This window comes from Colobus angolensis, unplaced genomic scaffold (assembly GCF_000951035.1).
Source record: "Colobus angolensis palliatus isolate OR3802 unplaced genomic scaffold, Cang.pa_1.0 Scaffold80, whole genome shotgun sequence".
Taxonomy (NCBI): Eukaryota; Metazoa; Chordata; class Mammalia; order Primates; family Cercopithecidae; genus Colobus; species Colobus angolensis.
The window spans coordinates 6251139-6273755 of NW_012121821.1; the positions used below are offsets into that span (position 1 = coordinate 6251139).

The 22617-nt window shown below is 35.2% G+C and overlaps 1 protein-coding gene across 2 annotated transcripts in view; it reads left to right on the forward strand.

Moving 5' to 3' along the window:
• Nucleotides 1-20267, forward strand: part of RAB3IP (RAB3A interacting protein) — a 74329-nt gene extending 54062 nt beyond the window's left edge. Inside the window, exons 5-11 of one of the 2 annotated variants that reach the window (XM_011929315.1) lie at nt 6422-6499; nt 7121-7324; nt 10595-10723; nt 11986-12098; nt 16381-16480; nt 16567-16636; nt 18955-20267. In XM_011929315.1, the coding sequence (XP_011784705.1) occupies nt 6422-6499; nt 7121-7324; nt 10595-10723; nt 11986-12098; nt 16381-16480; nt 16567-16636; nt 18955-19037 (777 nt within the window). In that variant the 3' untranslated portion in view covers nt 19038-20267. The remainder of the gene's footprint in view (nt 1-6421; nt 6500-7120; nt 7325-10594; nt 10724-11985; nt 12099-16380; nt 16481-16566; nt 16637-18954) is intronic. The other variant, XM_011929316.1, reaches the window with a different exon arrangement.
• Nucleotides 20268-22617: the final 2350 nt, after the last annotated feature.

Genomic DNA, 22617 nt, shown 5'->3' on the forward strand with positions numbered 1-22617 from the left:
CCGGGGCCTATCATGGGGAAGGGGGAGGGGGGAGGGATTGCATTGGGAGTTATACCTGATATAAATGATGAATTGATGGGTGCTGACAAGTTGATGGGTGCAGCACACCAACATGGCACAAGTATACATATGTAACAAACCTGCACGCTATGTACGTGTACCCTAGAACATAAAGTATAAAAAAAAAAAAAAATCTCTTTCCCTATTTTAAATCATTATTGTGTCATTATGAGATTTCATCATGCAAACATCGGTAGAGTATACTTACACAAACCTAGATGTGGTACAGCCTATTACACACCTTGGCTATATGATATTGCGTATTGCTCCTGGGCTACAAACCCGTACAGCATGTTACTATACTGAATACTGTAGGCACTTGTGACACAGTGATAAATATTTATGTATCTAAACATAGAAAAGGTAAAGTAAAAATAAATGTGGTTTTATAATTTTATGGGATCACTGTCATGTATGCAATCCATTGTTCACTGAAATGTTATGTGGTGAATGACTGTATGTATGCACCTGATATCAAAGCACCTAAAAGTATAAAACAAACTGACAGATCTGAAGGGAGATACAGCAATACATTAATAGTAGGTGACTTCAATACCCCAGTCTCTCTAATGAGTAGATTATTCAGACAGAAAATTAATAAGAAAACAGCAGAACTGCATAACACTATAGACCAAATGGATCTAACAGATACGTGTGGAACTTTTAACAACAGCGAAAGAATATACATTCTTCTCAGGTGCACATGAAATATATGAAGTATAGTTCATGTTAGATCACAAAACAGGTCTCAAATTTAAGAAGATCAAAATCATTCTAAGAATCTTTTCCACTCAAAAAGGAATTCAATTATGAATCAATAATAGTAAGAAAACAGGAAAACTCAAATATGTGGAAACTAAACAATGATATCCTTTTGAACAACCTTTGAGTCAAAGAAAAAATGAAAAGGGAACTTGAAAAGTTTCTTGAGACAGATGAAACTGAAAACACAACGTACCAAAACTTATGAGATGCAGAAAAAGGAGTACTAAGAGGGATAAAGGCCTACATTAAAAAAGAACAATATCAAACAACCTAACTTTATGCCTCAAGGAATTAGAAGGAGAACAAACTAAGTCCAAACTTAGCAGAGGGAAGGGATTAGCAAAGATCAGAGTAGAAATAGAGAATAGGAAAATAATAGAAAATATTAAGAAAACCTGAGTTTGTTTTTTGAAAAAAATAAAAACTGTTAGCAAGACAAACCAAGAAAAGAGAGGACTCAAATCAGAAATGAAAGAGGAGGTATTACAATGGATGCTTCAGAAATAAAAAGGATAGTAAGTGACTTTTATGAACCACATGCCAGTCAATTGGATAATCTAGAAGAAATAGATAAATTCCTAGAAACTGAATCATTTTTCTGGAATCAAATTCCAGAAAATGGAATCACGAAGTAGAAACAAAAAAGCCTAAGACTAGATGGCTTCACAGGTAAATTCTACCAAACATTCAAAGAAAAATCAGTGCCAATTCTTTTTACACTCTTACAAAAATAGAAGAGGAAACACTTCCAAACTCATTTTATGAGGCCAATATCACTCTGATACCAAAGCCAGTAAATGTACCACAAGGAAAAAACTACAGGCTAATATTCCCAATGAACATAGGTGCAGAAGCCCTTAATAAAATGTTAGAAAATCAAATTCAATAACATATTGAAAGGATTATACACTATGACCAAATGGGATTTGTCCCTGGGATGCAAGGATGCATCAACATAGGCAAATCAATTAGTGTAATAAACCACAGTAATAGAATGATAATATACATTATAATCTTAATAGAAACAGAAAAAGCATTTGACAGAAATTCCACATTCATTTATGCTAAAACTCTCAACAAAATAGATGTAGGAACTTACTTTAAGACAATAAAGACCATATATGAAAAACCCATAGCTAACATCATAATCAGTGAGGGAAATTGAAAGCTTTTCCTCTAAGATCTGGTATAAGACAAGGATGCCCCCTCTTCACCACTTCTCTACAGCACAGTTCTGGAAGATTAGAGCAATCAGTCAAGAAAAAGAAAAGGCAACCCAATTGGAAAGGAAGAAATAAAACAATCTCTGTGTGCAGATGACACGATCACAAATGTGGAAAATTCTAAAGATTCAACAACCAAAAAAGTTAGAACTAATAAATGAATTTGATAGGGTTGCAGGATACAAAAATTAATGATGTTTCTATACAAGCAGTTATCTGAAAAGGAATTTAAGAGAACAATCTCATTATTTCAGTGTCAAAAAGCATCAAAAAGAATAAAATACTCAGGAATAAACCTAACCAAAGAGGCAAAAAGACTTGTATACTGAAAATTACAATAGAGTTCATGAAGGGAATTAAGACACAGATGGAAAGAGATTTGTGTTCATTGGCTGGAAGAATTAATACTGTTAAAATGTCTGTTCTACCCAAGTAACTTACAAATACAATGCAATCCCTATGAAAATCCCAATGGCATTTTTTACAGAAGTAGGAAATTCATATGGAACTACAAAAGATGTTAATAGCCAAAGTGTTTTTTTTTTTTTTTTTTTTTTTGAGATGGAGTCTTGTTCTGTTGTCTAGGCTGGAGTGCAGTGGTGTGATCTCAGTTCACTGCAACCTCCGCCTCCTGGGTTCTAGCATTTCTCCTACCTCAGCCTCCTGAGTAGCTGGGATTACAGGTGTGCACCACGCCCAGATAATTTTTGTATTTTTAGTAGAAACTGTTTTCACCATGTTGGCCAGATTGGTCTTGAACTCTTGACCTCTGGTGAGCCACCTGCTGCAGCCTCCCAGAGTGCTGGGATTACAGGTGTGAGCCACCACGCCCAGCCCCAAAGTAATCTTGAGCAAGAAAAATAAAGCTGGATGCATCACACTTCCTGATATCAAAGTACGTGACAAAGTTACAGAAGTCAAAACAGTATGGCACTGATACAAAAACAGACATATGGACCAATGGAAGATAATAGAGAGCCCAGAAATGACACATTTATGGTTAGCTGACCCTCAACAAAGATATTAAGGACACCTAGTGGGGAGTAGATAGTCTTATCAATAAATGCTGCTGAGAAAATTGCAGCATGCAAATGAATGAAATTAGACCCTGATTTCACACCATAAAGGAAAATCAATTCAAATGGATTAAAGACTTACACTTAAGACCTGAAACTGTAAAACTCAGAAGAAACAAGGAAAAAGCTTCTTGACATTGGTCTGGGCAGTGACTTTTTTGGATGTGACACCAAAAGCACAGGCAACAAAAGCAAAATGGACAAGTGGGAGTGTATCAAATTGAAAATCTTCTGCCCAGCAAAAAACAGTCAACAAAATGAAAAAGCAGCATACTGAATGGGAAAACATATTTGCAAACCATATATCTGATAAGGGGTTAATATCTAAAATATATAAGGCATGCAGTAGCAAAAAACAACCCAATTAAAAGGGAGGCTAGGGACCTAAATAGACATTTCTCCTAAAAAAACATACAGATGGCCCGCTGGTATATGATAAGGTACCCAACATCACTAATCATCAGGTAAATGCCAATCACTCCCCAATGAGATAGCGTCCCACACTGGTTAGAATGGCTATTATCAAAATACAAAAGATAGTAAATGTTGGCAAGGATGTGGAGCAGTGGAACTTGTCTGCTATTGGTGGGAATGTAAATTGGTACAGCCATTATGGAAAACAGTATGGAAGTTTCTCCTCAAAAAATTAAAGCTACTGCATCATCTAGCAATCCCACTTCCAGGTATATATCCAAAAGAAAATCACTATCTTGAGTTATGTGTACTTCCATTTTCATTGCAGCATTATTCACAATAGCAAAGTTATGGAAACAAGTTACATATCCATTGATGAATGGATAAAGAAAATGTGGGGGGTATGTGTGTGTATATGAATACTACTCAGCCTTAAAAGAAAATGGAAATCCTGTGTTTTGCAACATACAGGAGTGAACCTGGAGGAAGTGAAATAAGCAAGACACAGAAAGACAAATGCTACATTATCTCACTTATATGTGGAAGCTAAAACAGTTGAGCTCATAGAAGCACAGAGTAGACTGGTGGTTGTTAGGAGCTGGGAAATGGGAGAAATGGGAGATGTTGGTCATTGGTTCAAAGTGTCAGTTATGCAGGATAGAGAAATTCTGAAGACTCAATGTACAACGTGACTATATTGTATGTGACAAATTTGCTAAGAAGGTAGATTTTGTGTGCTCACCACCTCCCGTCCAAAAAAAAAGGTAACTTAGAGGTGCTGGATATGCTAAAAGTAAAACAAAATGATATGTATATTTCAGTGCTCATATTTATTAAAGCAGCGACACTAATTTGTGTATTGTCTATGGCTGCTTTCACATTGCAACAGCAGAGCTAAAGAGTTGCAACTGAGTCTGTATGTGTATACATACATATACAGAAAAAGTTTGCCAACTCCTGGTATAGGTGATATATCATTTTCAGCTTCAGAAGGACAGTGTGATGGAAAATTTTCGAACTTTTTTTGAGTCTACCTTTTGATGTTTTTTGTCAGTTTTTAAAAAATTATGTAAAAGTTCTGCATGTTATCTTTTTAGCAACTGATCCTGCCCTAGTCTAGTGCTCATCTTTCCTTTTGGGGCTCCAGTTACATGTGTGTTATACCTTTTCACTGTAACCCTTGTGTGTAGTGGAAAAGTCACCTAAAATTTCACACCACTTCTAAGTTTACTTCACTGTTTTGTTCTCAAATACCTTCAAACACATTTTAAAAACAAACAAACAACTTGTCTAGCTTTTCTAATCGTTCTCCGTTAGAGGTTTGGTCCAAACTGTATAATCCACTATTAATGAAAGCAGAGTCCATTTCCAAAAATGTAGTCAACTATTCTCTCCATAGTATGAATTACTTTTGCATTTAAAGTTAAAATGTTACTTATCTTGAAGGGTCAGATTAGCTATGTTTATTATTTTTAAAACATCACCAAATAGTCTTCTGTTGACAGCCACTTATCCCAGAAAAATTCAGCAAATCTGAAACAATTGTTACTTTTAAAAGGAGACTATTTAACTCATTAAATTTGACACCTCTTAAGGACTTTGCCAAGATAGCCAGAATAATAGTGCATGGAATATCTTCATGGTTAATATCATTTTGTTATAAATCATTGATAGTAAAGATTCTCCTATTTAAACTAATATAAGCTGCAAATTCACATTCATGGGCACACGCAAACTGCAATCATTACAGTACTGTAAAAGCAAATGAACAAATGGGAAACAGTCAAACTCTGATGTAAAGAACTTCCACCTTTCCATTCTACCTCTGTGCATTTTGATAGACCTAGTGAGGGTGCCATTGTCAAACTATTCATTAAGTATCTTTGAAGCTCATTTCCTTCCTTCCTCTGATAAACTGTAAATTGAAGTTCCAAAATGTAAGTTCTTAAATCCCAGGGCAGTATCTCAAGCACCCTATATATATGCTTCCAGACCATTCTTAATCCCTTATAGGGATTATTCTATACAAGAGCATAATCTTTTAAAAATAAAAAGATCATGTCTTCCTTAACAAAACTGTAAGGCTTCCTTAAAAAAACTGTAAGGCTTCATATTGCATTTAGAATAAAACCCGTAATTCGTACTCTGATATTTTATTTGATTAATCAGAATGTAAGCTCCTTAAGAGCAGGGACTTTGTCCTTTCCCAGAATGTAATCAGCATCTGGAGCAGTACCTCACGAGGAGATGACATGAGTAAGTGTCTCATGAATAAACATTATATGAATAAAGTGAATTAAATATCTAGAGTTTCATATTCATAGTACTTGAAGATTAAAAATCTATTAAAGGGTAAACTCTGATTTGCCTTTTTAGGTTGCTCTGCACAAAATTGTCACTTGATACAATTTTGTGAATCTTTTTATTGAAAGCTCTAAGGCTTCTTAACTGTCATTACTGTAAACTGCAACATTATTGGTGTGTTAATGTTTTTACTTGTCCCTCCTGTATGTCTTTGCTATGACTAATAAGAACATATATAGTGACCACATTATAAAAAGCTGACTGCAAAGGAGTTGGCTTTGACATGTTGGTCATTGTTTGCCTTCATCACATTTACAGTCCTTACGCAAGCATTAATCAGGATGATTGATCTCAACTTGGCTGCCTCAGTGGTAATAGGTCCTAAAAGAAGGCACCTATTCCTAATGCCTCATAGTTGTCTCTCTGTTGTCAACTGCTGCTTCCGTAGTTGATATTGAGTACTTATTTTCAGGCTAAATTTTGGTAGTATATGTTTGCTTCAATCATAAACACTTGGCAAAAACTTTTTGAAAACAAATGCTACTTTGTTTCTAAAATATGAGATGTTAACTTTTTCAGGAAGCTCATAAAATGGTGAGAGAAGCAAATATCAAGCAGGCAACAGCAGAAAAACAGCTAAAAGAAGCACAAGGAAAAGTAAGTTTTTGCTGCTCTTAATAGTATAAAATACTGGTGACTGTTTTAAAGATACCTGAACGTCTGTTGGATTTTATTCTGATTGTAAAGTAGTGCTTGTTTTCAATTTGGAAACTACAGAAAAATAGAAGAAAATAGCTACTATGTAGATATAATTAATAGTAAACATTTGGTGTCCATTTATATGAGAACCAAATAATTTAAAGCCTTGTAAATCACATGAATTATCCAAAGGATTATAGAATCACATTTTAATGTTAATACTTAGTTTTTAAATTCACTGAGAAAAGCCACCTAAATGTTATTAGATTTTACTGTTTTAGGAGTAAACTTCTACAACTAGTCATAAGCTATTGTATTTTGAAGATTTTGAAAATTCACATAAATGTTGGCCATTTTGGTAATTTTCAAAATTTGATTTGACATTGTGCATAATAGATGAATCCAAATCATGTGGAAACATCGAAAAATTTGATTTTAGTTTCTCTTTATTACTCCACAGGAAATGCAAATTAAACTTACTTTTCATCTTTGAAAGTGTTTTGACCAGATTGCTGATATTTAGCTGCATTTGTCATGAAACATATTTAATGTATGTGACTATGTTGATTTCTTTCCAAGATTGATGTACTTCAAGCTGAAGTAGCTGCATTGAAGACACTTGTATTGTCCAGTTCTCCAACATCACCTACGCAGGAGCCTTTGCCAGGTGGAAAGACACCTTTTAAAAAGGGGCATACAAGAAATAAAAGCACAAGCAGTGCTATGAGTGGCAGTCATCAGGACCTCAGTGTGATACAGCCAATTGTAAAAGACTGCAAAGAGGTAACTCGTCAAGGACTGTCCCCTCTGACTCTGTTACAGATACTTGTTAATTCTCATCACTGAGGTGTCAGTTTTCATTTTTGCCAGCAAAATCTTTAGTACAAAATATGCAGTATTAAGATGGGGGAGGCTTTATCTAGAGCTGGCTACTTTCAGGGATTCTTCAGTTCCATTTTCTACCTGGCTGACCTTGGAGTACCTGCTAGAAACTTGGTAAGTTTCTTAATCTCAATATTTCATTAAGGGAGGAAACTGTCATGTGTTGTCTAGAGGAGAGTGGGTGGCTTTAATGATCTGGCTAGTCAACGTTTATTGCTAGAGTGCACTTACAAAGTATGGATATAAAATATGTGAAAATAAGATGATTTTCTTAAAGATCAATACATTGCTTTTATTTAAATTCAGAGAGAGAATTTTATATCAGCAAAGGAGTCCTAGAGTTAATTCAGATAATTAAGCAACAAAAAATAGAAATAATGGTAGCCTTACAACTATGTAAGGCTGGAAGACATTTTGCTAAGTGAAATTTCAAATTATAGTAGAACAATTAGTATCATTTTTGATCCCAAATTAGGTTTCACAGTTCAGCCAGTCTCAGTTACTCAGACACTTACAACTATGTAAGGCTACCATTATCATATATCCATAATAATTAAAAATTTAAAACGAAATAATGGGCCGGGCACGGTGGCTCATGCCTGTAATCCCAGCACTTTGGGAGGCTAAGGCCGGAGGATCACCTGAGGTTGGGAGTTCGAGACCAGCCTGACCAACATGGAGAAACCCCGTCTGTACTAAAAATACAAAATTAGCCAGGCGTGATGGTGCATGCCTGTAATCCCAGCTACTCGGAAGGCTGAGGCAGGAGAATCACTTGAACATGGGAGGCGGAGGTTGCAGTGAGCTGAGATTGCACCATTGCACTCTAGCCTGGGCAACAAGAATGAAACTGCATCTCAAAATATAATAATAATAATAGTCTTATTATTTTAAAAGATATGTAATAAAGATAACTGAAATAATATATAAGTATTTTGAGCTGTTTAGAGTAAAAATTGCTTTTAATCATTGTATACTGTGAGAAAGCATTTCTAAGAGGATTGATCAATAATTTATGAAGCTTTCCCATTTCTTCTTAGAAGCTATCTTTTACATTGTTGAATTCAAGTTCATCATTAATCCTGAAGAAATGTGTGTGCTTGTTACATTTTTGTATGGAAGTCAGGAGTTTGTTAAATGGAATAACCAATGTTGTAATTGAATTGCATTTTGACTTAATTATTAATAAGAAAGATGCTGCTAAGAGAGAAGTTCAATACTTGGTTAAATATGAATGTAACCAAATCCAAAATTCACATTGATTTCCGTGAAATATTTAAGAAACTTTTTTTGTTGTAACTTTAATTCTAATTCTTTGGAATTTAAATAGCAATTTTAATTGCCTGGTACAACTTGTATTTTTGCTGTTTCTTACTCAGTATGTGTAAGTAATTATGTACTTCCCCCCCCCCATTGACACTAACAAAATTTAAATGTCTTCTCATGGAACATGGTAAAGATTCATTTTAGTTTTTGAAATCCCTTAAAACGTGTTAGGCAGCATATAACTTCAAAATAATAACCTTTGCTTTCCAGGTATGTGTTATATTCTGATGTTTCATGAAAAACTTATCAAAAAGTCTTACTAGGCAAAGGAATTACATAAATTTGGCCTGTGTAAGTCTTAGAAAAATACGTAACGATCTGGAAAAAAAATGAAGCATGTCCATGTTTTTGTAGAAAATATGATGGGGGCACTCAGTTATGACATTAGCAACATGTCTTCTGTAGACATTTAAGATACACATTCCTGCATTCAGACATACAAGCCCAGTGCAAGGCTTTGGGATCAAGCCACTTAGATTTGAATTTGGACTTCACTGTTTTGTTGCTATGCAATCTTGGGCAAGTTACAAATGGCGATCATAATATCTGTCTTGTACAGTTGTGAGGATTAAATGTTTGTAAAGTACTTACAGTGGTTCCTGGCAGAGTCAGCTCTTAATAAATGGTTTAAATTACAGCCTTTAAACTAGAATCTTTCCTTAGAATACCACTTACCTGCTTTGAGGTTTATGTCTTTTTTCTCAGTAACTTTACAAAGAAAATGCATTTGAAAATGTAAGTATTGCTTATATGCTAATATTATTTATCCTGTTGCTTTTGCTTTGATTCAAGGAATTTATGAATTGGACCGAAAAGAAAATTCACATGGAGATTGCCTTTATACACCTTAAAAGGAAGTCTGTAGGAAGGCTTAGCTACGCTCAGCTCTGTTACATTCTTGTAGACTACTTGCACGTCTGATTGAGCTATCCTAGAGGCAGTCTGTAGCTGTAGTCAGTGCATCATTTATGGTGTATCCAGTGCTTGTGGACAAGAGCAACTTAGCGCTGTAGGATGGTGGAGACTGCTCTAGTTTTGGTGACTGATGTCAGTGCAACTTTGTATTCCAGCAGATGTTATTGAGCTGGACTGAGGGAATCTGAGAAGCTGTAGGGAAGAATACTTGGGGAAAATTTATTAGGGAGGTGGGAAAGAGAGGGACAGCTGGAGGAGTGAATAGGAAGGCAGGTGCCAGCAGTGGATTATTATTGATGCCTAAGGTGGTAGTTACTGGATGCCAAAATTATGTCAAAAATATCTAAATAAATGTTGTATTTTAAGGTAGGCAGTTTAGAAGACTTTATGTGTTGTTTTTTAAAATCCTGTTGCTTATGCAGTAACATTTTGACAATTCTTTTGGGAATGCCTTCAAGTTATAGTAGAACTGTGCCATTTTTGATCCCAAATTAGGTTTCATAGTTCAGTCAGTCTCAGTTTATTCAGACACTATAATTAATTAGGTTCCAAATTATCTTTTGTTGTTTTCAGAAAAGACTTGTCATTTATTATATTCTGAATAGTGTGCCACCTGTATCTTAAGAGGAACTCTAGCATTTTTGGTGGGGATGGGAGAAGGAGCTCAGGGTGAGGATAATAGCAGTGTTATTGAACATGGTAGCAGATGATGCATGGAAAGAAGCTACTTGGTTATTTGAGAGTCATTTTTTAAAAAGGAAAACTGCTACCAGGTATTATAGAACTAATTAAGAGTGGTTCAATGTATTATTTTAAATGAAGAGCATTGTTTTTCAGTGATGTTTAAATTAGTTTTGGTTTTATAAAGTGGTTTTTATGTTTATACTTTTTAAAACATGTTTTTGTGTTTTCCTTTGGTTTATCTGTTAGGCTGACTTATCCTTGTATAATGAGTTTCGATTGTGGAAGGATGAGCCCACAATGGACAGGACGTGTCCTTTCTTAGACAAAATCTACCAGGAAGATATCGTTCCATGTTTAACATTCTCAAAAAGCGAGGTAATTTGTTTTCATTTTAGTAGGACTTCATTATAGTTGTTTCTGTACTTCTTTTAAACTAAATCATATTACATATTTTAATATCTCCTACATAATAAAATGTCATGTTTTACTATTTTTACCATTCTGTACTAGAATCATGATAATTTCTCGGCAGTCAGTTACTGAACCTCTTTCCTTATATGAGCAGAGGATCATTCACACTAAAATGTGTACTGCATTGGTGTCAGGTATTAAATAGGTATGGGGGATAGGACGTATTTCTTGATTTACAGTCCAAGGTTCAGTGTAAGGGAAGTTGTCTACACGCTCTGTTAAAGGCATTTGTTGTGTCTGTCTGTACTTGGTTTAAAAATCTTATTTTTTTATCTTTAAAACAGGAAAAGTAATGCCTTCTTTGCCTGTGCCATAGGATTGTTAAAAGGATAAGGTGACGTGAATTAAATAGAGACAAAAACCTTAGAAAAATAAGGCAGTACAAAAATGTAAAGCTATAATTTTAATTTATTCTTACATGTGAAAGGTTTGTCTAGAAATATCCTGTCAATTAAAGTATAAGAAATTTAATCCTAAGAGTTTTATGTTAAGTCTTTCAAGAATTTAATTGTAATGTTACTTATCAGGAGAAGTTAAGATGAGCATTTTTCACACTTTTGATATGAATATGTGTTGTTCATTGTGGCTCTGTATCTGGTTTCAGGTAGGCCATTCAGTATTAGTAACCTTGCCAGACTAAAGAAGTTTTCCTGTTTCATCTTGTATCAGTTGCTACCATCTTCATCCTGGCATTTAATATTTGATAATTCAGCTAATTCTTCTGTAGACTCACTCTTATGGACATAAATACAAATTCAGAGAATATGCAGCTAATTAATATATATTGCTGTGGTATAAATGACCAGTGTTTAAAAATACTATATACATTTAGCAGAATAAAGCTTCAGGATATTCATTTTGAAGTGGCATTAACAGTGGATATTAATCATGGGTAAGGAGTGAACAGAGACTGGAATTAATGCCTGTAATCCTTGTCCAGATAATGAGGAAAGTTATTTTACTATAAGTGAATTGCCTTTCATAACAGTGTTTGGATTATAAAATAAATCAAACAAAAATTATCTGATTTCTTCCTTTTTCATTTGCTAAAGCCAAGCTAGTGGAACTTGGGAGAAGAATAATTTGTAAAATTGGTTTACTGTAGAATACAATTTTGATGTTTTTCTGCCAGTATAGCATCTAGTACTTTTTCTTTTTTTTTTAAGTTGGCTTCAGCTGTTCTGGAGGCTGTGGAAAACAATACTCTAAGCATTGAACCAGTGGGATTACAACCTATCCGGTTTGTGAAAGCTTCTGCAGTTGAATGCGGGGGACCAAAGTAGGTTTTTACATGCATGAATTGTGAAAGTGACTGAGTTTTTGAAATGTTATGGGTTGCAGTTATTTAGTTTTTCTGGTTTTAAATGTAGTTATATCTCCCTCAGATTTCTCTTAAGTGTCTGTGTAGCCCAAAGACGAATTCCTGAGACAGTGTGGAATACAGTATTTCAGCTTTAGCATTAAAGGAGAGCCTTTTTAATTATAGGTTGGTTCAAAAGTAATCGTGCTTGTTGCCATTGAAAGTAATGGGAACAAGCACGATTACTTTTGCACCAACCCAATACAATAATATACATATATGGATCCAGGTAAACTAGAGATAGAAATCTGAGTTTTGTTTTTGTTTTTAACCTCATATTGTGACCTATTAGTGGATTGTGAAATCAGTTTAGTGGGTCATAAGCAGAATTTTTGTTTATTACATGTATTTGTATAGCCATGTGTCCTGGGTTTCTGTATAAAATACTTCCATCTGAGGGTGACCATCAAAAATAGTTTGGGAAGATAACTGAGTTAGAGTAAGTCTTATCAATCATGAAAACAGTGTACCAAAAAGACTTGATGAGATTTCTCCTTTTATATTGTGTTTATAAAGGATTCTCACTTTAATAAATAATCAGTTTTGTCTTTCATATGTGAGTCTTACTTGAGAATTATAAATCTTCAGAGATAAGACTCCCACATTTCATAGCAGGTCAGACTTTTTCCATCCAGTCCTATGAGGAGGAATGACTGAAACCAACAGTGCTTAAAACATCTGGCAACGGTGAAAGGTTTTGCCTAAAACCATGGCATAATTGTGTCTTGGCTTCTGTTTAAAAAATGACTCGGAAAGCTTTTGCGAAAGGTGCTTATTAAGTATACATAGAGCCAGATCAATATAGGGGACTAGAAAGCCTGAGAGAGCTCGTAGAAAGTGTAACTGACTGCTGTCAAGGTTATTTTGAAGCCAGAAAAGGAAAAGACTGGTTGAGATGAACTAATAGGTCTGTGTTGAAGCTGTTGTAGGAACTGTGTGCTTGTTTCTATTCCCTGTTATGCACGTTACATTCTCAGCAAGATTACAGAATGTTGTTATTTAGGTGATCATTTGTTGGAGGGTTCCTAGTCATGTATTTGTTCTGTGAGCCACACGTCCACCTCGCTCCCTCAAGCCACACCTGTGTAACAGTGGCCTCTGAATTTTAGGGAAAGAATTTACATTCTTAAATTCTACAAACACCCAAGTATTTTTATTCTGATCCTTCCACCCCAAATATGGAGAATTAAATTTAATCATAGCAGTTTTCATATGTTTAAGGTCTATGTCATGCCTCATTTTAAATATAGCATACAACTGGTTTTATTGTAGAATTTAAAATTTGTGCTTCCATTATATATCACACATATATGTGCAAATATCATCAAATTTATGATAACAAATGGGGATATGAAATTAAAGTGCATTTAAAGTATCTTTAGTAAAATAATTATAGTTTAGATTTAGAGAACAGTTTACAAAGTTTAAGGATATTGTGCTTGTGGGAATGGGGCCAGAAACCAAGGTGATGCATATCATATGGAAAAAACTATGTGAAGTATGGCTCTGGCCGTGGCTCTTGTGAGCTACAGTGTGAAGATAATGACTGAATGAGTGGCACAGCACTGTAGGAATTTTGAGGAAGATGAGATTATTCAACATATGATTAGGTACTCTTCTTTTTTTTTTTTTTGAGACAGAGTCTCGCTCTGTCGCCCAGGCTGGAGTGCAGTGGCCGGATCTCAGCTCACTGCAAGCTCCGCCTGCTGGATTTACGCCATTCTCCTGCCTCAGCCTCCTGAGTAGCTGGGACTACAGGCGCCCGCCACCTCGCCCAGCTAGTTTTTTGTATTTTTTAGTAGAGACGGGGTTTCACCATGTTAGCCAGGATGGTCTCGATCTCCTGACCTCGTGATCCGCCCGTCTCGGCCTCCCAAAGTGCTGGGATTACAGGCTTGAGCCACCGCGCCCGGCCGATTAGGTACTCTTCTTGAAAGGAGGGAGATTTGGTTTAGGTTTTTGAAGCATAAGAGTAATTTGGATAAAGAGCAGTATATACAACTGAAGACCTAGAACAAGAAATCAAAGTGTGTTCAAAGGATGGTGAGTGTATGGAGAGGAAAGGGAAGAGGTGACAGATTTTAAGAAAGAAAAGTTAGATTGGGGTGGGGTGATGGGTAAAGGAGAAAGGAGTTAGAGATGTCTGACTGGAAGACTGATTTGAAGTGATTGTGGAAATTAATAGAAAAGGCTTTGGTTTGTGGAAGAAGATTATAGGTCTAGATTTAAACATGCTGACATCGTCACATGAAAGTGGCAAACAAGGATTTGAAATCTTGGGACTAGAGTTATAGAGATTTATTAATATAGTGTAGCATGTTTGAAAAAAAAATGGAGTTGGAGATCAGAGGTCTATTCACATTGAATCCTGGCTTAACTAAAAATATATTAGGTGTGTCTAGTTTACCAAATGGCTTAGAAATGAGATCTTTTAAGAAACACTATACACCATGGAATACCATACAGCCATAAAAAAAGAACGAGATCATGTCCTTTTCAGGGACATGGCTGGAGCTGGAGGCCATTATCCTTAGCAAACTAATGTAGGAACAGAAAACCAAATGCCGCGTGTTCTCACTTATAAGTGGGAGCTTATGTGTTCCATGAGAACACATGGACGCATAGAAGGGAACAACACACACTGCTGCCTATGAAAGGGTGGAGGATGGGAAGAGGGAAAAGATCAGGAAGAATAGTGGATACTAGGCTTAATACCTGGGTGATGAAAGAATACATACAACAAACTCTCATGACCCATGTTTACCTATTTAATAAACCTGCCCACCCTGCACGTGTACTCCTGAACTTACAAGTTAAAAAAAGAAACATTTATTATTTTAAAAGTTGATACTTAAAGCCACCTTACCAGATCCCTTTCAAAATTAGGCTGAATAGTATACCAGCAGGCATATGTCTGTTTCCTGTTTCCAGAATAGTGTATAATTTGGTTTTCAGCAACTTGATGGCACATTTTCCTCTTGTGCAAATTATACTTTTGAAATTTCCACAGACTTCCAACACTCTGTGCTTTAAATTTCTAGATCTTCTATCCTCCCCAAACTAGTAGTTAGTGCTTTTAAACATTGTTCCAGATCATTAAAGGAATTTGCTAATAAAGAAACAAAGAAATATTTGAAAAAAAATAGGAATTGGTTAGTTATTTGAATTACCCCCTCCTGAAAAATTACCCTGTTTCAAATACACATTGTTGTGTGTTTTCTTAATATAAAGGCACATTTGTATTATATTTCTTGTAGGTATCGCTAAAATGTAATGTGATTTAATATATTTACTACGTAATTTGTACTGTCATATAAAATGCTATTGGCCTCTTACTTTACTTAGAGCTATGCTAATTTTGCATTGATGGGGAGTGATAGTTGTATTGAGCCAGGTTCCTAGCTTAGGAGGGTGACAGCTGGGCTGCTGCAAGTCTGGCCTGATAGACATGCCAGCCTTATCTCACGGAGCCATAGGGTAACAGATGGCTCATTACTCATTCAGCAGTCATTGAATGTGTGCTGTGTGCCAGGCATTTAAAGATGAATCAAAGTCCCTGTCCTCAAGAGGCTGATAGCCTAATCCCAGCCAGAAAGCCCTCATGTAAAATTTTAGCTTTTGTCATAGGCAAATAGAAAGGATGGTGTGAAATTTAGTGAACTTGTTATATGATTGTTAAGATTCCGTATTTTTATAAGGTGGCTTATTCCTTTGTACTTCTCCCTAGGTCCCACATTAAATGCAAGTATAGCAACCAACCAACCAAATAAACAAATACCCCATCTGGAAACTATTACCCTGCAAGCTATCTCTAACATGCTTTGAGACTTGAACAGTCATCATGAGGATATTTTCAACTGAGAAGTTGAAATCCTGGTGGAAAGCTGAGAGCTGTCCTGCAGCTGATTACTCATTTGTAAATTTGTTCCAGGATGGGACATATATGGAAAACACCTAGTTTCTGTTTCTAGAATCATGGTTAATATTATGGCATTAAACTTACACTATTAATAGAATGTAAGTCTCACAAGGGCATAGTCTTTGTCCGTTTCATCACTGTAGCCCAGCATCTAGAACTGTGCCTGGTACACAGTAGGTTCTCAAATATTTGTCATCTAACTGAATGAATAGGTAACTTGTACAGAAGGTAGGGGCAAATGCTTTTAATTTCAAAAAACTGAAATTTATCATTATTTCACAGAAAATGTGCTCTCACTGGCCAGAGTAAGTCCTGTAAACACAGAATTAAATTAGGGGACTCAAGCAACTATTATTATATTTCTCCTTTTTGCAGATACAGGGTAAGTGACTTAACCATGAATTTTAATAAAGCTTGCTTTGATATGAGACATTTGACCGTTCATGACATTTTCTCCATTTGGCCTAGATCACTTCTGTATGTAACTTTTTTACATACATTCGATACATTCAGCAGGGACTCGTGAAACAGCAGGATGGTGAGTGTTCTTGACTCAGTATAAATCTTTACATGAAAGTTCAGCAAAAAGTATAGGACGTAGTAGTAATGCTCATATCAGCTTTATTGTTGGTACATTTATGTTGAATCCCATATATAGTTCTAATAAAATTTGTGGAGAATTTGGGAACAAATGTCTTTTAGAAAAATACTGTGTTTAATTATTTTATTTGCCTCATTTTACTCTTAATTTTGAATTTTAAGCAGGGTCAGTTTTAACTCCTAAGTGGTGTATAATAAACCAGATGGTAAATGAGAAGAGAGTTCCCAGCTCATTGTATTGACTCTTTAAGAGATGAAAATGAGGCCGACAAAGTGATCAGATTTATTTTAATTGATGGAAACCATGATGGAGCTCACAATTAAGTTTTCCCTGTATTTTCTATTTTTTGCGTGTGAATTAATAAAGTAGTCATGAGGATAATTCTAAATGGAATAAAGATTGCCATATTCTAAATCAGCAGAAACATGCAGGTGATATATCCAGGAGAACCAACCTCATGCACGTGTGTTAATATTTTTAATACACTTTTATATGGCTTTATAGCTAAATATCTTAAATATCAGGCATAAAAACTAATATGGCCTGACAACTCCAAAGCAGTATCTCTCGAGCACAAATGATTGCATAAAAATGAAAATAGCAGATACTGGGCTAGAGACAAGTCTATGCCAGTTTGTATTTAAAGTTTTATGAAATTTCCCTGTTTATATTTTTTAGGCACTGAAAATATTATCTTGCTCAAACACTGGTAGAAGTCTACCATCTTTCAGTCATGTAAACCAGTGAATCTTGATTCTATGGAGAAGTTAGTCATGCTGATAAAAACTTAGTTTAGCCTTTCTCAAGGTCTGGTATGTTGAAAAATGTCATATTTCTTTAAAATCCCATATAGTTGGATTTTAATGCCTAAAACAATAGTGATAAAACCTGTTAACCTAATGACCTGATAACCTAATTAATGTTGAATTTCAAAAGGCTTAGTAACATACAAACAGTCTTTAAACTGTATAATACTTTTTTGACTTTAATAAAACTGAAATATATTTGAATACCTGTAGATGGATAATATAATTTAAGCCAGATAACAGAAAATTTATGTTAAATATAATTGCCAAGACTATAATATTCTTGTTTGTTTAAATGAGAAGTTTGTAGGAAAGACAGATAATTTACTTTATGAAAATAGAAAGAAAGTGTTACGAGTAATGAATGGTGAGGGTGATAATAAAAGTAGTATATCTTCTCTAGTTTCTATCACTCGTCCACTTTATGATATTTAGTACACATCATTGACTGTGTTTGTTGTAAACAGGTATTAGTCTTAAAATCTGTTTATTGTATGTGCCTTGTGCCAACAAAAGATTTAGGGCAGCTAAATCTAAAGCAGAATTTCTTGACGTTGGTGCTAGTGACATTTTGAGCTGGATAATTCTTTGTTGTGGGGACTGTCTTGTGCATTTGTGGGGTGTTTAATAGCATCCCTAGCTTTTATTCATTAGATACCTGTAGTACCCCCGAGATGGGACAGTGAAAAATGTATCTATTAATTGCCAAATGTACCCTGGAGCGGCCAGGGATGAGAAGTGGTGGTAGTGGTACTGGTGGAATCTTCCATGATTGAGAACCATTGATCTAAATGAATATAATCTGATCATATATCAAAGGAAGACCTTTTATTGTCTGAAATAAGGAGCCAACATTTTTCCACTTACAGTGGGAACTTACAAAAGTATAGGTAATTGAATTTGCAATTCATCTTCCACATGCATTTTTATTTCTAATTTGAGCCATACGCAAAACCTTTCTGTTATTACTCACAAACAGTGTTACTGAGTTTTCTGGATTGTCTTGTTTTCTTTTTTTCCCCTTCACCCTCTGTTAGTGTTAATGAAGAGTAAAATGGCCACGATATAACAAACTAGAGCAAGAAGATTCGTAAGTTAGAGAATAACTCGAATAATTGAGCATTGAGTGTACTCACTTCATGAAGGTGACAGCATTGACATTTACTCAGGATGCTGGATGTCTACCTTTACTGGGGCTAAAATGATCATCTCTGACATATTTAACGAATAATTATGACAAAACTGGTGGCTTGCTTTATTGATAAAACTGGGATGGTCACAAGTCTGTGGAAAAGCTTATGTGAATTATTGAAAAAATGTAGGTACATCTTTAGAAAATACGCAGTTGATGCAGTTGACATTTCAGCTAACTTAAGTTTTCAGCGAAACATTAAAAATAATGAAGATGGTATTTTATGATTTAAATATCTCTCTTTTCTATTTGTATAGTTGATCAGATGTTTTGGGAAGTTATGCAGTTGAGAAAAGAGATGTCATTGGCAAAGCTGGGTTATTTCAAAGAGGAACTCTGATGTTCTGCGTGGGACCATGCCTGAACTCTCTGAATAACTGAGAAATGGCTGAATATTTTTATGGTTACTTGATATTTATTTCCAAGGAGTGGGCCTAAGACTTTTTTCCCCTTTTGCAAATTGCTCTAAGAAGTACCATGATTTCTTTTAAACTGATCTATGCTGTGTTTGCTTATTCTTTAGTTGAACACACTATGAAGAATTACAGGTGTACTAGTGAATGTAATTTATAGTTTCAAAAAAAAAAAAACCTGAAATAAATGTTAGATTGGAATGTGTGTACATTTTCTCTTCTAGCTCTGACATGGCATTTAGGGTTAGCAGAATGTATTAAATAGTAATTTTCAAACTACACAGTAGCTTCCTTCCTTGTGAGAGGCAAGGAAGACGTCTGAGTGGACAGCACTCACTTTCCAAGGCCCCCACCTCTAGAATGGCTTTATTTTTGTCTGTTTTCTATATTGGGTTTCAAAAAGATTATGTTTGAAGAAATAATTCTGCTGCTACAAAGTTTGAAAGTTACTATTTTAATTATTCTGCTTCTGTAATTGAAAGAATCCCTTTATTTTGGTGATTCATTAAAATATAATAGAAGGCAGTCAAATTGTATCCCAGAGATGTATTCCTGAGCGTCTTGGTGTAGTGTATTCATGTTTTATATGTGTTAACCACTATATTGACGTTAGAGGGACATAGATGTAAATGAGTTTGATGTCTGTCAAAGGGGTTTAAAGGGGTGTAGGTTGAAAGAATGGTACGTGTGAAGTATACACTGATTATAGAACCACTTGACCTCTGCATTCCAAATTGTAAAACTGACTCTACTGGAGAAATTATAACAAGAGGTTTGTGGTAGAAATATAATAAGTATAGAACAGCAAAAAGAAAAAATGAGAAACCACTTTAGTCTCTGTTTAGAGAAAGCTGCTGTTAATATTTTTGGAGAGTAGCCTTTCAGCTTTCAGATATTTTCTACTTACATATGCATATTTTTGAAACAAAAAGTAGGCTTTTTTTTTGCTTTTTAAACCTAAACATTAAATACATTTTCCTTTGGGTAAACCTACACATCCTAATCCCTGTTTATAGAATTTTAACATAATTTAATTGTGTTTGGAGATGAGGTGGTTTTCAGTTTATTTTTCATGTTATAATGCTTGACGAGTATCCTTATCTGTGCACTTTTGAACAGTTGAGTTCTTTCATGTGGATGCCTGGAGATAAAATTGTTGTGTCAAGATATATATATATGTATTTATATGTGTATATATATGTATTTTTAAATGTTTGATCTGCATTGCTAGATTGCCATCCAGAAAAGTTAATCAATTTGTATTCACAGCAGCAGTGTATAAGAGAGCTGGTTTTCTGAAGATAACATTTTTTTCCGTCCTGTTTAGAGGTTTGGTCAATCTTACCTGTAGAAGACTTCGGCCACCAGGTTGGGTGGGAGCCCACAGACAAAAGGACATTGGAGTATGTTATGGTAAAAACCATCATTACCACGCCCAGCTCAAGAATGTGAAATTGAACATGAAAAAAACTTTGAACCTAGAATTTTATGTTCTGAAAATAGTTATTCTAATGTGAGGGCATTAATAAGAATATGTACCGTCAAGGCTTCAGAAGATTTTCCTATACAAACTAAAACCGCTTTTGGAGAAAGTACCTAATTAAAAAGAGAAACAAATCCAGGAGATGCTGTAAGAGATTTGAAAGAAAGGTAATCAAATACTCAGAAAAAGTTTGTGGATGACTGAAAAAGGATAAATAAAAAGTAAGACTAAGGAAAATCAATATACCCATTAATAATAAATCTTTAGTAATCTATAAGGGGAAGAATGCTTTTCAACCTTATACACTAGAAACATGCTCTTTAAAATTAATGCAACAGGATGATGACTTGATGTAGAAAATATATGTGGAATTATAGATTAAAATGTAATTGAAATATATTTAGAAAATGTAAGTGATTATCTTCCTGATCCTACTCCTTTTAGGAAGAACTTCTTAAACTAGAAGCAGAAAAAAAAACATAGAAGATAACTATAAAAGAAAATAAGTTACACTATATTATAAATTCTTAATTTAGAAATTGTGCATCAGTGGTTAGGCATTGTGTCTCATACCTGTAATCCCAGCACTTTGGGAGTCAGAGGCAGAAGGATTACTTGAGCCGCTTGAGCCCAGGAGTTCGAGACGGACCTGGGCAAAATAGGGAGACTCCGTTTCCATACACACACACACACACACAAAATAGGGAGACTCCGTTACACACACACACACACACACACACACACATTGTGTCCATCAACTTGGGAGGATGTGGTGGGAAGATTGCTTGAGCCCAGAAGTTCAAGTCCAACTTGGGCAACATAGGGAGACCTTGTCTCTAAAAAAAAATAAAAAATAAAGCCAAACTACAAACTGTGAAGTGGTATCTGCAACATTTATAACCAGTAATAGCTTAGTATAAAGAATGTATACAGAAATTCTACAAACCAACAGAAAAGGACAGTGTCACAGAAAAATAGGCAGAAGACTGAACCAGGCCTTCCACACAATTAAAAGTGCATATTGGCCAATAAGCATATTAAGAGGATTTTCATCTCTCAGTCAGGAAAATGTAAATCAAGATGACAATGACATGTTCAAATTCATTCGATTGGCAAAAATGAAACACAATAAAGTCAAGTTTTGGAGAGGGTTTTAGTTAATAGTATCACTCACATATTGCTGATGGGGGTGGGGTTATCAATTGCTATATCCACTGTGAAAAACCGTTAACTAGAAAAGTTGGGCCAGGCCCAGTGGCTCATGCCTCTTCTTTGGGAGGCTGAGGTAGGAGGATCACTTGAGCCCAAGAGTTCAAGACCAGCTTGGGCAACACAGGGAGACCACATCTGTATAAAACTTTTTTTAATTAGCTGGGCATGGTGGTGCATGCCTATGGTCCCAGCTACTTGGGAAGCTGAGGTGGGAGGATTGCTTAAGCCCAGGAGGTTGAGGCTGCAGTGAATCATGATTGTGCCACTGCACTCTATGCTGGGTCACAGAGTAAGATCGTATTTAAAAAAAAAAAGTGTATACCCATGGGTCAGCTATTTCATTTCTCAGTATATGCTTGAGAAATGCTTGTACAAAATCCCCCAGATCACACATATAAGAATATTCTGGAATAAATTAAAATGTCCATTTGTAGGAAGGTGCAATGTGTTCACAGAATGAATGACAATTACATGGCAGCAAAATGAATGAATACCAGCTACTTGCAGCACAATAACTCAGAATGAAAAAGCAATTCTGAGAAAACTATATATAACACTTTTCTCATAAAAGTCAAGAACAACTAAAACTGAACAGCTGTTTAGACATTGTCATATGTGACAAAACTTTTAAAAAGTAGTAATAAAGTTCAAGATAGTGTTACCTCTGGGTGTGGGAGAGGTAGAGGAGGAGCAAATCTATGAGTAAGTCACTGGTAATGTTTTAGTCCGTGGGTGAAGTGGTGGGTTTTTGGGTGGTTCATTTGTCATTAAAAGTAAGTACATGAACTGGGTGTAGTGGTGGGTGCCTGTAG